General features: G+C 45.7%; 1 protein-coding gene across 4 annotated transcripts in view; it reads left to right on the forward strand.

Annotated features, from left to right (window-relative positions):
- Positions 1 to 14,946, forward strand: part of pnt (pointed) — a 63,594-nt gene that overhangs the window by 33,979 nt on the left and 14,669 nt on the right. For 3 of the 4 annotated variants that reach the window (XM_066725024.1, XM_066725026.1, XM_066725025.1), the window contains exons 4-5: positions 9,992 to 10,108; positions 13,243 to 13,446. In XM_066725024.1, the coding sequence (XP_066581121.1) occupies positions 9,992 to 10,108; positions 13,243 to 13,446 (321 nt within the window). Of the gene's footprint in view, positions 1 to 4,720; positions 5,228 to 9,991; positions 10,109 to 13,242; positions 13,447 to 14,946 lie in introns of those variants that run through there. The other variant, XM_066725027.1, reaches the window with a different exon arrangement.

Here is a 14,946-nt window from a genome sequence, read left to right on the forward strand (position 1 = left end):
CAGCTTCTATGCGCGCATTCAATTCTCACGGGTACTTTTCCATTTGAAAGTGCTCTCTCTCAGTGAATGCGCTACATTAAATTGGCAGGCTAATTAACCTGTTTCGGCTCAAGTTGATTCAGGTCAGTCTCCTGACCAACAAATGCTTCGTAGATCACGCAGGGATAATGTAATAATCGTCGATCATCGATCGTCCCATTTAACAATTGCGATATTCGATTTACGGACTGGTATAATAAATTGAGTAAAGCTTTGGTGGTTGTGCGGGAAAAAAGGAAGAAAAGAAAAAAGAAAATCCGTCGAGTCATTGCACAATTTCAAGATCTCGGCAGACGAAGGACGAGGGAAAAAATGGCAACGTCTCTCGAAGCTGACGTTTTAATCGGACCCATCGAAATAACCGATAAAGTCGATCAATCACGTTAATTTGTCAAGCGGTAATTAATCGATGGGTCATTACTTAATTGATCGTGGCATTTTGCATCGCGCTCCCTCTGCTCGTCTCTCCGAGAATACACGCGAGAGCGTTCTCCGTGATTTTTGCAAGATTTGCTTTTTTCATTCGATCGTCCTCGGCGCGCATCGCAAATTGCATCTAATGAAATCTTACGTAATCGGGGCCGATGCTGATAAACGCGCAGGATTTTCTCGAAGCTTGGTACGAGTCGAGCGCAAAACTACCGACTAGACGCTATTGCTTCGATACTGCTGGACTTTGAGACGCGAACGATGCGCAAAATTGGTGAAACGATTGAAAATACACTATGACGGAGAGGAGGGGGAGGGGGGGGGGGGAGGAGCACCAAAGTGATTTTTAGCCTGTCATTGTCAATTTGCCGGTAGCGATAGGTGCAAACAATGAGCCAGGCAGGAATTACCGGCTAACGAGCGGCTGCGGCACCGTAATTTGATCCGACTGAAATGAAAAACCTTAAAGATGGCGTGACCTTGAAGCTACTACGGTGATTAGCATCGCTGAGGAGAGAATCGCATTATCGAGGATAGACAGAATCTCTTTCTCTCTTGGTTGAATTTCTTCACCGACCGGAAATGGCCGGAATAAACAAAGCGAATGATCAGCTGGACGGAAAATGTGTTGTAAATAAATTTGGCGAATTTATATTCGAGCGATTTATCATTGCGCAGTGATTTCGTACAAGAGGTAAACAATGCAAACGTTTTATTGAATAACGTTGGTGTTGTGTTGCATGAGTTAGGTAAGATCGGCTATATTTTCTTGAATGAAAGTCCCCTCCAGTTTGCTCTCACGCGAGAAGACTGGAATGAACGTGACTTCCTGCGCCTCGAAGCACTCACGGAGAGAGGCTCTCTCGGCTCACCTGCCAGCTACGGTCAGTTGACTTCCGGTAACCCCACGGTCATCCAGCATGACTCTTCTCCCGACACTTCCGCTCTCGTTTCGCCAAGCTCTGCCAGATCAGTCGCGTTTTGTCCTCTCTCTCTCTCTCTCTAGCACTGGACGGATATATTAATCGATAGACCACGAGGGTGCATTGTGTCGAGGAGAAACGATAAATTAGCAGGCGGAAGAACGAAAAAAACAAAAGTTAGCTTGAAAGAGTTTGTAAATCAAAACAGAGCTCGTCCTTCGAGTGACAAACTTTTATATATATATATGTATATATCGTATCAACGCATACGCGTTCTCACGCTTTCAATCCAATCCAATCCTCCTCGTATCACTGAGATTATCAAACGGGGCTTCTTCTACATCGGCTTCCTAGTTATAATAAAGCTGGCAAAAAATCCGGCAAAAACCTGCTCAGCCTTCGGCAAGTATGGACCAGCTTCTGCTCTCTTCCTACCCTTCCTGGACACGCTTCTACCTTCATCCTCCTTATATTTACCATTAATATCCGTTAATCGACCGTCGCCGTTTCTTCTCACCATTCCTACTTCCGGTTTCTCGATAAAACGCCTCGGGAAATCCACTTTTTGCTTTCTTCGTTTTCTTCTATAATTCTTATCTGCTTTTAATTATGAATGGAGAGCAGTGATTAGTGTCGGAGGAATTATTATATGAGAATGAAGTTTGCGTAAAGCGGCAAACTTACCGGTTGCTACGTTTTTACAGGAAGGGATTTCCGGCAGGATCGTAAAGGATCGGTTGGCGATGGCTTCTGGGCCTCTTTGCGCGGATAGTTCGCACCTGTTGCTCGCGATTACAGCCGAGTCGACGGCGTGCAAGAGCAGCGGCGGAGGAGCTCTAGTAGAGTCGACACACGTTTTCCAGTTAATTTATCGAAACGAATGCGGCGTAACCGGTTAGGGCTTTCCCCCCTATCCCCTCCTCTTGTGTTGCTCTCCTCTATGTTCGCACAACCCCCCCCCCCCCCCTCCCCCTTCTCTCCGTCACCACTCCGCCCAATACCCGAGACAACGCGTATAAAATATTCTCCTTGCCTTCGCAACATAACCTATAAGCTAGCCCGCATCTATTTCTGGGTCGATCATGCATCCCCCGTACTCTTTACGATCGGTAATTTCCGCGAACTCTTCCTTTTCGCCAATTTTTATCGAGCGAGATCTCTCTCTCTCTCTCCCTGAGCAGAAATTAAAACGTAATGGCCGCTGCCGGAAGCTACGCGAGATTTTTCTTACCCGTCTTCGCATTAATCACGACGAATAACGTCCTCGCGTAGCTACGAATTATCCGTTGCTTAAGTGCTGTTTGCGTTACGGCCTCGCTGTAATTACGTTTACGTTCGAGATCCACCAAGCGTTCCATCGGTCAGTCGCGAAACGCGAACATAACCTTTTTTAATTGCACCAGTCGTTCAAAACAGTTCAAATGGTTTTTGTACCTCCATTCTTATAAGAAAAGTAAATCAAACGCGATATAGAGAGTATCGGCAGTGCTATTGCAGCGCCCCCAACGGAAATGTCTTAATATCCACGCTAAGAATAATGAATTTCTGTCTCTAGCCATTAGAATGGCTTCTCGATCTCGCCTTTTAGTCTTTATGTAACGTCCTGCGGACTCTGAATGCCCGCAAACCGCTTACGCAACAATTAAACTTTCGACCGAATTAATCAATGTCCGATCGGTAATGAAAATTTCTAGCTCGCGTGTGATTATTTTTTTAGGTTATGTTTTTCCGCCGTGAGTCAACCGCCGTGAGTTTTCCGCGCGACAGAAAGTCCGGTCGCGCGAGGCATGAATGAACGACGCCAGGACAAGGCGTCCGAATGAAGTCGGTAGCGCTCGCTTCGTACACTCCACTACTTTCCATGTGTATGTGTGTGTGTGTGTGTGTGTGTGTTTGTACCGAGCAGGCGAACCTACAGCGAGCAGAAGCTGAATCGAGGGGAACGGCGTAAATAGATGAATAGAGAAGCAAGCTCAATGGACGGGGAAGGATGGATGGAAAAAAGATGGCGGTATAAATAGAATAAGACGTTGGAGAGTGAAATGGACAGTTGAATGGATGACAAAAAGAGAGAGGGAGGTGGGGTGGGGGGAGGCTGTTTGAATATAAAGAACAACAGCGCAGATTGGTGCTTGTAAAATTGATAAGAAACGATGAGGGAGGTCGGGGTACCGATAGGTAATGATAAGTGTATATTAACTGGGGCGCGGCGGAGGGGCTGAATATGTAAAAATTATTATGTAGCTCGATAAAAGCAAAAAAGTCGAGCACGCGGAGAAGAACGGCTAAAAAGAGATGGCCGTATAAATAGAATGACGCTCTGAAATAAGAGTTGCCGAGGAGAGCGGCAAAGAGGCAAAGAGAGGGGGAGAGGGGAGTAATGTTAGTAGTGGGAGAAGTGGAGAGGAGGTCAGAAGCAAGAGGAGGAGATGGGGAGAAACTTGGCACGCCATCGAGTGAGGGAGAGCGAGTATTCATTCATAAAACTAAGTAAGCGAGCAGCGCTTGCCAACTCTCTGCTCGTCCCCAACTAAACTCTCCAGTCTCTCTTTCTCCGGATGGTAGCAAAAAGCCAATATTTTGCGACGAGAATAATTTTTAATTCCGTAGCCAGGCGAGTTTTTTCCTCGCTTTTTAACGACCTCCGTGGTTATAGCAGAGGGGAAAATAGTACGGGGGAGAGATGTTCGTTACTCGTGGCGTGTCCAAGTGGACTTAGCCAGCCGTGACACGGCGCGATGTCGAAACGACCACGAGCAACCGTCTGTCCGTCCCGTCCATCTTCGTTTTCGAGTAGCCGTGTGCTCGTCCTACCGTGGAAAGCTCAAAATTCAGCTCCTGCTTTGCGCCAATCTCGCGCACGTTACCAGCTTCTTGTTTTCTTCGGTTTTGTTTTGCTAGGAGCTCCTTTTCTTTCTCGAAGGTCAGCCTTCTCCCTCCCTCCGGAGTCGCCGTCTTTTTCTCCGGCTTCTGTCTTTCTTCGCCGTCCCAACACCAACCTCTCTCTGTTTATCTCGGCAACTAGCACACAAGCATAGCAGCAGCAGTCCGAGTTAGCGCGCGCGTCCCCTCCTCTTCGTCGTCTTCATCGGGTCTTCCTGCCCTTCGTCTCTCTCTCGTGTACGCGAGCGAACACTTACCTGCGGAACGCGCTCGTACGTGCTCGGTGGCGCTTCATTCCGTGAGAGATCTATGGATTCGCGATACGTTTCGAGTAGTTTTCGTCATTTCTCCCTCCCCACCCTGCCCCTCCCCACCCAAGCGTCCCCGTTCTGTTTCCTTACCTCACATAACCCCCACCATCCATCGTATTATTCTCAACCCACAACAACACGCTCGATGGAATATACCACTAGAGTGTTTTCGTGAAATATTCATTGATCCTATCCCTCTCGATATTTTCAATGCTGCTTCGGTGATTCTGGTGATATATACGGTGTGCACAAGTGAGCAGAGTGATAGAGTTGATATTTTCGGAAGTGTCCTAGCCACGGGTGTTTGCCGCCGCCACCACGCGGCAAACGGCGAAAGTGTTGCGCAAGCGATTCGGAAATAGCCTGCCACGGGTCGCAGTTATGAATTGATAGCAAACACATGGTGGACACGAAGCTGCAGCTTGCCGAGAGAGCGTCGTTCAGCAAGTTTCCTTCGTGGGACAAATTCCCTCGGATTAAGAATCGAGGAAGGAACAGAGATGATGCTTTCTTTGGACTATCGAAGTTTGTTTTGGTAGGATTCAAGGGAATCGGCCAGAGCAGCACTCGTGTATGTTGACTGCTGCGACACTTACAGCGGAATGGGAATCAAGGTCATGAAGTCCTTTGGCAGGCCCAGAGGTACATTTTCACTCTAATCGAAAAGTTTGTCGATTCGGTATTAATGATTTTGGCGTTCGGGCAGCCTTAACGGGGGCGGAAGTGACGTTTTTCGACGAACGCTGGATTAGCGCTGCGGTGGCAGGAACGGCGAAGGAACGTGACCCCAAGCTCGACGGATCGCAGCAGATGTTGTCGATGCCGCACGACCGCAACCTGCATCTCACCCCCGAGCCTTGCTCCCGATGACACTTCCGGTACTTGGAGGGACTCGATCCTCCCAAGGCGCGTGCCTCGCAAAGACGCTTATTTATTTCTAGTAGCGCTGTGGCATCGTAGTTCTCCTCGGGCTTTCTAATAGCGAAGGGTGCTCGCTCGGCTACACCAGGCGCTATTTACATGAACAAAACGGATCGAGTCATTGGCGCAAACCGGTTGCCGGGAAACGCTCTGCTCTGCTTCTATCGTTCTATCCACCCGAGACCGAGCCTTCTCCCTCGTGCCACCAGAGCAGAGCACAGGCCAATAAAATTTCATTCAAATTATTTATCGCAGCCACAGTCCGCGAGCGTTATGGAAATTTGATTCTCCGCTGACCCAGTGCAATGACCCAGCATTCTTTTTCCATAACTCCCTCCCCTCCCTTTCCCCACCCCCCATTGTCTACTCACATATTCGCACTTTTAACCCGTCGCTTTGCGACTCATCGCGCGACCGCTAGATGGCGCCAGTGGCGCCGTTCCTCGCTGCACACGCCACCGTTCGAGGGCGCGCATTCCCCATCGCATTGTTTGCCCGCGGAAAAAGCTCGTGCGTCTGGTCGTTGTTTGTGGGAAAATGTGAAAAAGAGGGCTGGAGGAAAGTTGGGAAGAAAGAAAAGATAAGAGTTCGTAGTAATCTCTCTGGACGGTTAATCAGACTGACGCGATAATTGGTCCAGGGAGCGCAATCGCGGCATTGGCAGCGTCTCAGGAAGTCCACAGGACGAATGGCGTCGTTTATCAGCGACGCACGCGTCTATCGCGGCGAAACACGCGGTTTACTGATAACAAACTGCTAACAACAATGCCACTTGCTTCTTGTTAACTTTTCCTCTTATCTATCTCGTTGCTCTTCCACTCGTTTACAAATTAACCTAGCGCCGAGTGCTCAGTGAAGTTTTTCGTCGTAACCTAACCTCTATCCACCTGTTGCTATCCTTCGTGGCTCGATGGAACCGTCTCGCACACACCACCCTGACTGACTTATCAGCAACCTATCCCCACTCCTCGCACATCTCTGACCTCGACTCCTCCCCTAAAAACGCACACGTGTTTTCCCCCAGCGTAAACACATTTCTGGCAGCCTGTTATTTCAATGTCCATTCGAACTCGACAAAACAAACGAATTCCCTTCTACGACATCCGCTCTCGAAAAATTATCCTTATCTCGATTTCTCTTCTAGCAGAAATAAATTCCATTGGGGCTATTTTGAAAGAATCTTTTTTTCGACCACACCCCGCCAGATAACGAGCGTGTCGAGAGGCTAAGATTTTCAAGAATTTTGCAGATAATTATTTTATCGTTAACGGGAGCAAGAAGAACTGGCATGGCAATCCCGATGGAGAAAACCACAAATTGCTGGTTAGAGCGATAAGTATGGAGAGAGAGAGATAGCAGGCCCGCAAAGCAGGAAAAAGGGACTGTTGTGCGTCAACGTTATATACTGTACGCTGTATTATATTGTAACATCTGGTGAGTAGGGCTCTGAAGCGTCAAGGAAAAAGTCTACTGGAAAATTGGATCGTTTATCACGACTCGTTTAAACCGTGCCATCATTAATAAGCTCGAATTTTCGTAGGAAAAGATGCGAGGCTCGAGCAAGACGTTGGTTTCTCGCGAGAAGGCAATACTGGCGCGCGCTGTCTCACTCAGTATGCAGTCTTGATCAGTTTAACGGACACGGGGCACGTGCTGCAACGACGTCTCTCCTCACGCTGGCTTATCCCTCTATCCTCCCGAGGCTAAGTAAGCGGCAGCCAAACAACTGTCGCAGCTGTTTCATCGTCCTCTTCTTAGCCGAAAAAACCATAGCCACGCGCTCATTTCCAAAATCTCACCATCATACTTCTCAGTCGGCTGGTACCATCTGTTTCATCCCTGCCTCCGCAGGAATTAATCAACATTACCATAAAAACGCTTAATAAACCTGAAGAATAATCGTCGATCGCGACCAGTCTGAATAATGCATCGAGCCTTCAATTTTATATTGAAAATGTTCATTGCTTCCTTGTAAACAAAATCACTATCCTGCTCTTATCGAGTTTTAAGTGCAGTAATGTACCATGTGTGTGTGAGGGACTTTGTACAAAAGAGTTTACACAAGAGAATCGTACAATGACTGGATGGGAAGTATGTGCAATTATGCTCGCACTACTTTTATTCTACACAGGAGTCTTTTCTGAGAATATGTAACATATATATATATATATATAAAAGCACGCAAAGTCGTTGCTTTCAAATTTTCCTCTTTCTTTACATTTTCTTTTTGTCATGAAATCCACATCGTCGTCTGCAATTGGAGGAGAGAAAGAGAGCACCGCATTAATCGAGTGGAAATGCAAATGATCAATGACCCATATAACCCAAGCGACACTTGACCTCTTCGCTCAACATAAATTTGCATAGGAGCGCGTTATTTGCGACCAAAGTGATACCAGGATCTCCATACTAATTATATCGATAGACGGATATATTAGCTTCGTTTGGTAACCTTAACCTTCGTTTGCTCGAAAACTTGGATTTGGATTTTCCGCTTATACGTACTGCTGCAGTAGTAAAATACAAGGGTAACTCGTCAGTTTGCCAAGCTTCCATAAACGGTCTTCGCCATAGGCGTACACTTGGGGAAAAAGTTGCTTGATTTTCTAACGTACTATGCTACAAGGAATTACCCAATGAAGTGAAGTTGGCTGAAAATTCAACATTATTGTTTCAACTGTACAGTATAGGTTATAGTCCTTTGGTAGAGTATTTCAAACTTCTATAAATGGTGCTCGTATCATAGGAGTAAGCATTTAGGTTGCATTAGAATTGCGCATAAAGCGCAATGAAATCTACAGTTTATGTCACGATTATTATAGAATTTAACCGTTTTCTGCGCGCATACGCGCAATTCGCTATACATAGATCCTTAAGTATTATCTCGTTGATTTTTATTATAGAAAATATCACTTTATGAAGTGAAGTTAGCCGAAAGACGAACGAATCAATTTCTTCGCAACTGTACAGTGTATAGACTATAGTCCTTCGTTAATTCTCAATGCTTCCATATACTACGCTTGGTATAAGCGTACACATAGAGAGATTGTGTGTCTTCAATTTCTCTGCGATAATGTAGTATTTATATAGAGAAAAATAAAACGAAACCAAGTTTCGACCAACTGCACCGTACCCCGTCTACAATCCTCCCATTTACACGCCGTAGTAAACTATAATTAATTGCACCTGCTACCGACGATATCTTTCTGTTTAGACAATTTTCCGTCCACCATAACAATTTCTCGCTACTCGCTACTTTTGCATAATTACACACTCCATGCTTGCCAACACAAACGCAGAAAACAACAACATAAATACATATATATACTAAAAACCTGCACAAAAAAAAATAAAAAACAAAGTGGACAAATCTCACTCTGCATTCTCGTAAGTAAACTCCAATGGAATATTCGCTATTTTCCATCTCGTGTCGCAAGAGAATTTGCCAGCGTAATCCCGGTGAAAGCTGAACTAAAGGGTACATCGTCGCAGTTCCTGTGGCACAGATACCTTCACGCCGAGTTTTCAGCCTGGCGACGAGTTGGAAAAATTAAAATTTCGATATTGTACCGTCGCACGCTTCTGCTGGCGCTTTGGCAAAATTTTTTAGTCAATTGTCATTCCGCCTGCGATTCTTCGTCGCGGCACGTGGTGGGTTTCCGAGGAAACTCCGCCGGAGCTATTTTAGGGCCATTGCTCGATGAGATATCAAGCGAAAGAAGATTCCTCGCGTCAATTCGATTATGAATTGCGCGATGAAGGGACAAAGAAACGCGCGATAAATTTTGCATAGCCGGCATATAGTGTACAGGGCGATACAGTATAGCAGTAGCAAAAGAAGAAAGTAGGGGGGGGGGGGGTGGGATGAGTGTGGATGCACCTGCACCTGCCTCTACCGGTTGCACCCCTCTTCGGGACGATCCTATCTAGGATATATATAGTATATGTTGCTCGAGTGCCCCTCCGTGACACCTGACGCCCTTCTTCTTATTCTATATAGTAAAAAAGAAAATATATATAGCTCTCTTTCTCAGTTCTCACCCATGCTGGATTCTTACAAACGTTTTTCCATTTTCATTCGGTTTGCAAGACTGCTACCGGCATGAGAAGCACCATTAAGCTGCCTTCTCACATACCTCTATATAGCACTTGTCGCTTCGTTTTACATGGCTGCCCCGCGACGATTAATCCTTCTCTTCTCTCTCCCCCCCCCTCCTACCCCCTCCCTGCCCCCTCACGAAATGTTATTAATTTTTATTATTCCTTTCAAGAGAGTGCGTGCGTGCGCGGGTTGTTTTTTGACCTGGCAATCCAGCAATTCGACGAAGCGTGAAATGCGGTTAACGGTTGGCAAACATTAGCAGTTTAATGGCGCTCGAATTGGAATTATAATAAAATAGGCGTAGCTTAATGGCCGACCGTGCGGCGACTAGCGATTATTTCAAAGAATTATTACGAAGAGTTTCGTTTGGTCTATTGTTGCAGATATACCGGCGCAAGTACCGCCACTAACGCCTGGGACGAACAAGAAGATGGCCGAGGCCCTCGAGGCGTCCTTCGCCTCTTGGGAAAAGGAACGCATTCGTTTGAACATAACTAAAGGTGAGGGATAAGCAGCTGATTGATTGTTAATTAACTGGTCACTTTAATTGGTTTCTTGAAATTGTTTCGTTGATTGAGAACGGGGTATCAATTTTGGGCCAGTGTATAGCTAAATTGGTCCCAATGACGTAAGAATGATAAATTTCGTTGTGGGGCGACAAGAAGATGGCTGGAGTGTTTGAGGTAATTTTTGTTTCTTGGGAGAAGCAACGTATTTATTTATCCGTTATGAAAGGTGAGCAATAGAGCGTGTTGATTGGTAATTAATATTGTTACGTTTAATTCAAAATTTAAATTGGCTTTATGTAGTTGTTTCGTTGATCGACCTAGAAAGTATATAAAGCAGGGTTTTGGTTGAACAAGAAGATGACCCGGGACTTCGGACGTCCGAGCAACGGAAAACATGGAATGAAAAATATATTTGACAATTGATCAATATCGTCGAATTCAAAGCAAAACGTAAAATAGTTTAAGAATCAACGAATGATTTAACGTAGGAAATCACAATGAAGGAATTTACAGGAATCGGAACAGAAGAGAGTACATCCTTCGCCTCTTAAGCGAACAAACGCATCCCCATGCAACCACAATGCAAAATGAGGAATAAATGTCTGATCGATAATTAATATCGTCGAATTGGAAAAAATGTGAAGTGGTTTGAAAAATAAATTGGATGGTTAAAAAGAATATAGGTAGAAAGTGGGGGGATGCGATGTGACGCGATGTGCGACGAGGCGGCGATGTTCAGGAATTGTGAATGTGATGTTGATGGGTCCCTGATGGGGAGCCGATGGCACACATCCGGTATGCGCATTGAGAGCCACGCGGGTGTGACGTTACTTCCGGTCTACATGGCCCGAGTTCGTACCCTACGGCCAGATCACCTCCAGTCTGACCTCCGTGAACCTCAACGAGCAACCTCGCACCGTTCCACTTCAGCCCGAGCGAGACCATTCCTTCTAAAGGGGTGGGGGCGACAGATTAGAATTTTCATAACACGTCACACTGATAATGCGCCCCTCAAATACAACAATTTTCAACTCTCTTCGCTACGAAGCAAAACAACGACAAAAAGATTCGCCGAGCATTGCTTTTGTCAAAACGACAAAAATTCCATCAATATCTGCTCGAGGTAAAGAGAAACAACCGAAGAGATTTACTCGGAATTCTTGACAGAATTCAGCAGTGCGGAGAATAAATAAAAAGAGACGAAGAGCATATATAATTTTATTAATGTAACTATTGGGAAGGAAAATTCCTCGAGCAAAATATCTTACAAACCTTTCGCGTTTAGTAGAGAAAACTAAAATCAATTTTCAACAAAATTGCAAAGTTAAGTAAATCGTGAAAAACTATACATAATAATTATATGAAAGAGAGAGAGAGAGAGAGAGAGAGAGAGAAATATGGCTGAAAAAAATCAGAGATGCAACAGTGCACCGAGTCCAATATGGATTTTGAATAAATCATAAAAAAGAGTGCGTCAGAGACGGGGCTATCTGACGTCTGGAAAAGTTATCGGGAATGCACGGCGCATCGTTTATATCGCCTCTTCCCAACAGGTGCTTCCAGCGTCGATGCACGTACCACGAGACGCCCATAAGCAAATTCCACCTCCCCCCTGCCCATGTTCCATTTATTGCCGTTAAATGGACAAAAGAAAAACTAGTACAATATTGACAAAGAGCATTATTCCGGACGACACCTGTATACCGAGTTTATCAGTTTGGCCGCGGGTAAACACAATCCAGCCTAAACCAACCGAAATCACAGTCGAATCCTCGATTCTATCGCGAGCGTGCTCATGTTTGAGCTCCCTCCCCTCTCCACCAGCTGCCTCGTTATCTTTATTAGACGATTATCTCTCTCTCTCTCTCTCGTCGTAACGACGCTGCATTCTGAAAACACTTCCATTCTTTCACTCGTAGTGAGAATAAAAGCTGTGATTTTTCTTTTTCAGCCAGTTTCCAACTAGAGAGTCGAGTTTATTTTACACGACGTTTTATTGCACCAGTCCACTTTGTGTACGAGCAGGCGATTTCTAACGAAGCCCCAGCTGCAATCGCACAGATACACGCGTATCCGAGAAATATTCGTCAGCGTGGAATAACAAGTGAAAATGGAAATTACGAGTCGATTAAAGAAGCATAAAAAAGGAAAGGAAGAGATGACGAAGAACGATACGTTTTTCAGGCCCACTTGGTATGCGGGAAAATGTTCGTTAGGAAAATCAGCGTGGAAATTATGCAAGAGGGAGGATATAGGCTGAATCCTAGATTCGTGTGGCCAGGTAGCCTCCAGCGATCCCATCGATATCTCCAATCGCTGCCTCTGCTTCTCCTCTTGCCTCTTCCTCGCTCTCGAAGATTCTCACAGAGTCCTCGCGTGACGGCGAGAGCGAAAAACCTCAGCTTCGCGAACGAAGGAACGCGAGAGAAACGCAGATCGAAAATTCCCTGGGAAAACCTTCAGGATTTTCCCGCCATTTTTCTCGCTCCGCGAGTCGACGCCGAAGAGGACGATGGGACGATCGTCGCTGGCCATCTTTGGTGCCAGCAATACCGAGAAACATTGGAATGTCCCATTTGAGGTGCGCGCCCATATTTGCACGCGTGTCTTGCATTGTTCCTCCAAGCTTGTATCTCCGACGAGTAAAAGTACTGGCCGACTCCTAATGCAAACAGAAATTACGTCTCGCTTTGCTGCCTTTTTTCCCCTACACTTTTCTATTGGAAATTGTTGGAGGATTCGATCGAGAGTGTATCTGCGAGTGCGAAGGCATTCGATTGGCAGGAGTGTGGTTTATCGAAGAGAGAGATGGAGAACGAGTCTGTTAACAATGCTGACAAGGAATAAGTTGTACAAACAGCGGCGCGAACTTCAAACAGTCCAAGCATCGGTCGGTTCCTTTGAGGATGCCGTTATAGAGACGCTTGGCTCGCTCTTTGCTCACCTTTTCTATATATATATATATATATATATATATATATATATTAACACGTAAAGCTCACGTGTACTGTATAGTATTCCAAAGATTCTCCAAGGAAGTTTCCCGAACTCGTTCATTCATGAGACCAGATTGGTAATAAAATTTTAGTTGCACACTCATTAAAATTTGTTTCGTTCGATTACAGATCCACGACAGTGGTCGGAAGCAGCTGTCGCCCATTGGTTGCACTGGGCGATCAGGGAATTCTCATTCGAGGGTGTAGCGATGCAACCTTGGCAGCACATGACTGGCAAACAGATTTGTGCCATGGGGAAGGAATCCTTTCTGGCACGTGCTCCGGCTTTCATGGGTGACATACTCTGGGAGCACCTTGAACTCCTGCAGAAAGGTTAGTCGCCGATCTCTTCGAGTTTGGCCCAGTGCTTTTTGCTTTATTCGAGAGAGAGAGAGAGAGAGAGAGAGAGAGAGAAGTTGCAAAATTCACCTGATTCCACCATGCAACGATGAGGGGATTCCAATAAGAGACACGAAGAGAGACGGAGATCGAATTTCTGTAAATAATTGCAATGTCACGGTTGCAGGTAGAGCAAAAACAGGGGCTCTACAATGACGAAATCCCAGCTCGGGGCCGCCGCGCGCCCGGTTGAATCGGCACTTTTTATTCCGCTCTGGTCCCTCCTGAACACCCCCTCCAGTACGAAATAGTGAAAAGGACGACCATAGAAACTGGTGTTCCGGATATCCTGTGCCTTCCAGAATGCTCCTATGCCATTACGCGTTGCCACTTGTGTGGTTTTGCCCTCACGAAAAATCCACTCGAGTTTCCATCTACTACCAGTCTCTCTCTCTCTCTCTCTCTCTCTCTTTCTCACTCGGTTAATGTTGTAAAGAAACCCCCGCTCGTCTTTTCCTGCGAGACTCCACAATGAACGGAGTCCCTGCTCATCACTCGATACTGCACATTAGTTTTCGTACAGGATGCACCGAAAACACGGCGAATTGTTCGCCAGTTTCATATATACTATATTTACATCTCCGTGTTTGATTACGAGAGAATCTCGAAGGAACAAACAAGTATATAGAGTCTCTTGGGCAAGGATAGTCAAGAGTGTATAGGAGACTATTTCCGAGAGACAGGAAGTGGAGGTTCACCCATGATTTAACTCCCGCTGAGCAAATAAAAGCCGTGCTTCCTATAAACGAAACGATCCGAGGAACCCCCCCCCCCCCTCCCTCCCCCTTCTCCTCCTACTATCACCGATTCGAGTCTGTCCTAACGAAGCGCGTTGCGCAAATATTGCTAACTAGCGAAACGATAAAATCTTCGGTATACATTTTCATGCGCTCCCCGAGAGGCTATTAGTCGATATTATCGAAAAATTCGCAAGACTTTTTGCGGCCAATTATAATAATCGCGATACGGTTTCGCGAAACTCTGCGATATTTGCGAAAGGACACGCTCGGCTATGCCTGCAATTGTAGAATTTCGGCGAGTTTCTCGAAGAACCATCGGGATGATCATGGCAGGTGATGACGATGATGACGATAATGATGCAAAACTTTGGCAATTCGTAGGGAGATTGGACGAAAAAATATTGCGCAAGGATTCCGGTTATGAAAATATTTCTTGCTGTCAGTTACGTGAAAGTCCAATTATATATAGTTGTGTGTATATGTACGCGTGCGGTGCGATACGTGCGATGGGATTGCACTGTCACACTCGAGAAAGCACGCGCGCTTATCTCCGAGTGCGCATGCGATTTCTGAAACTTTTTTCAAAATCCAGAGAAAAATCAGTCTCGATTGTCAGGATGTCGATGTTGTACAGTTATAATAATACCCATCTCTAGAACGTAAGTATATATATATATAGCTATATTGGGTAAAA

This window comes from Prorops nasuta, unplaced genomic scaffold (assembly GCF_024137725.1).
Source record: "Prorops nasuta isolate Cenicafe-Biocafe unplaced genomic scaffold, Cenicafe_Pnas_1.2 PNAS00003, whole genome shotgun sequence".
Lineage (NCBI taxonomy): Eukaryota > Metazoa > Arthropoda > Insecta > Hymenoptera > Bethylidae > Prorops > Prorops nasuta.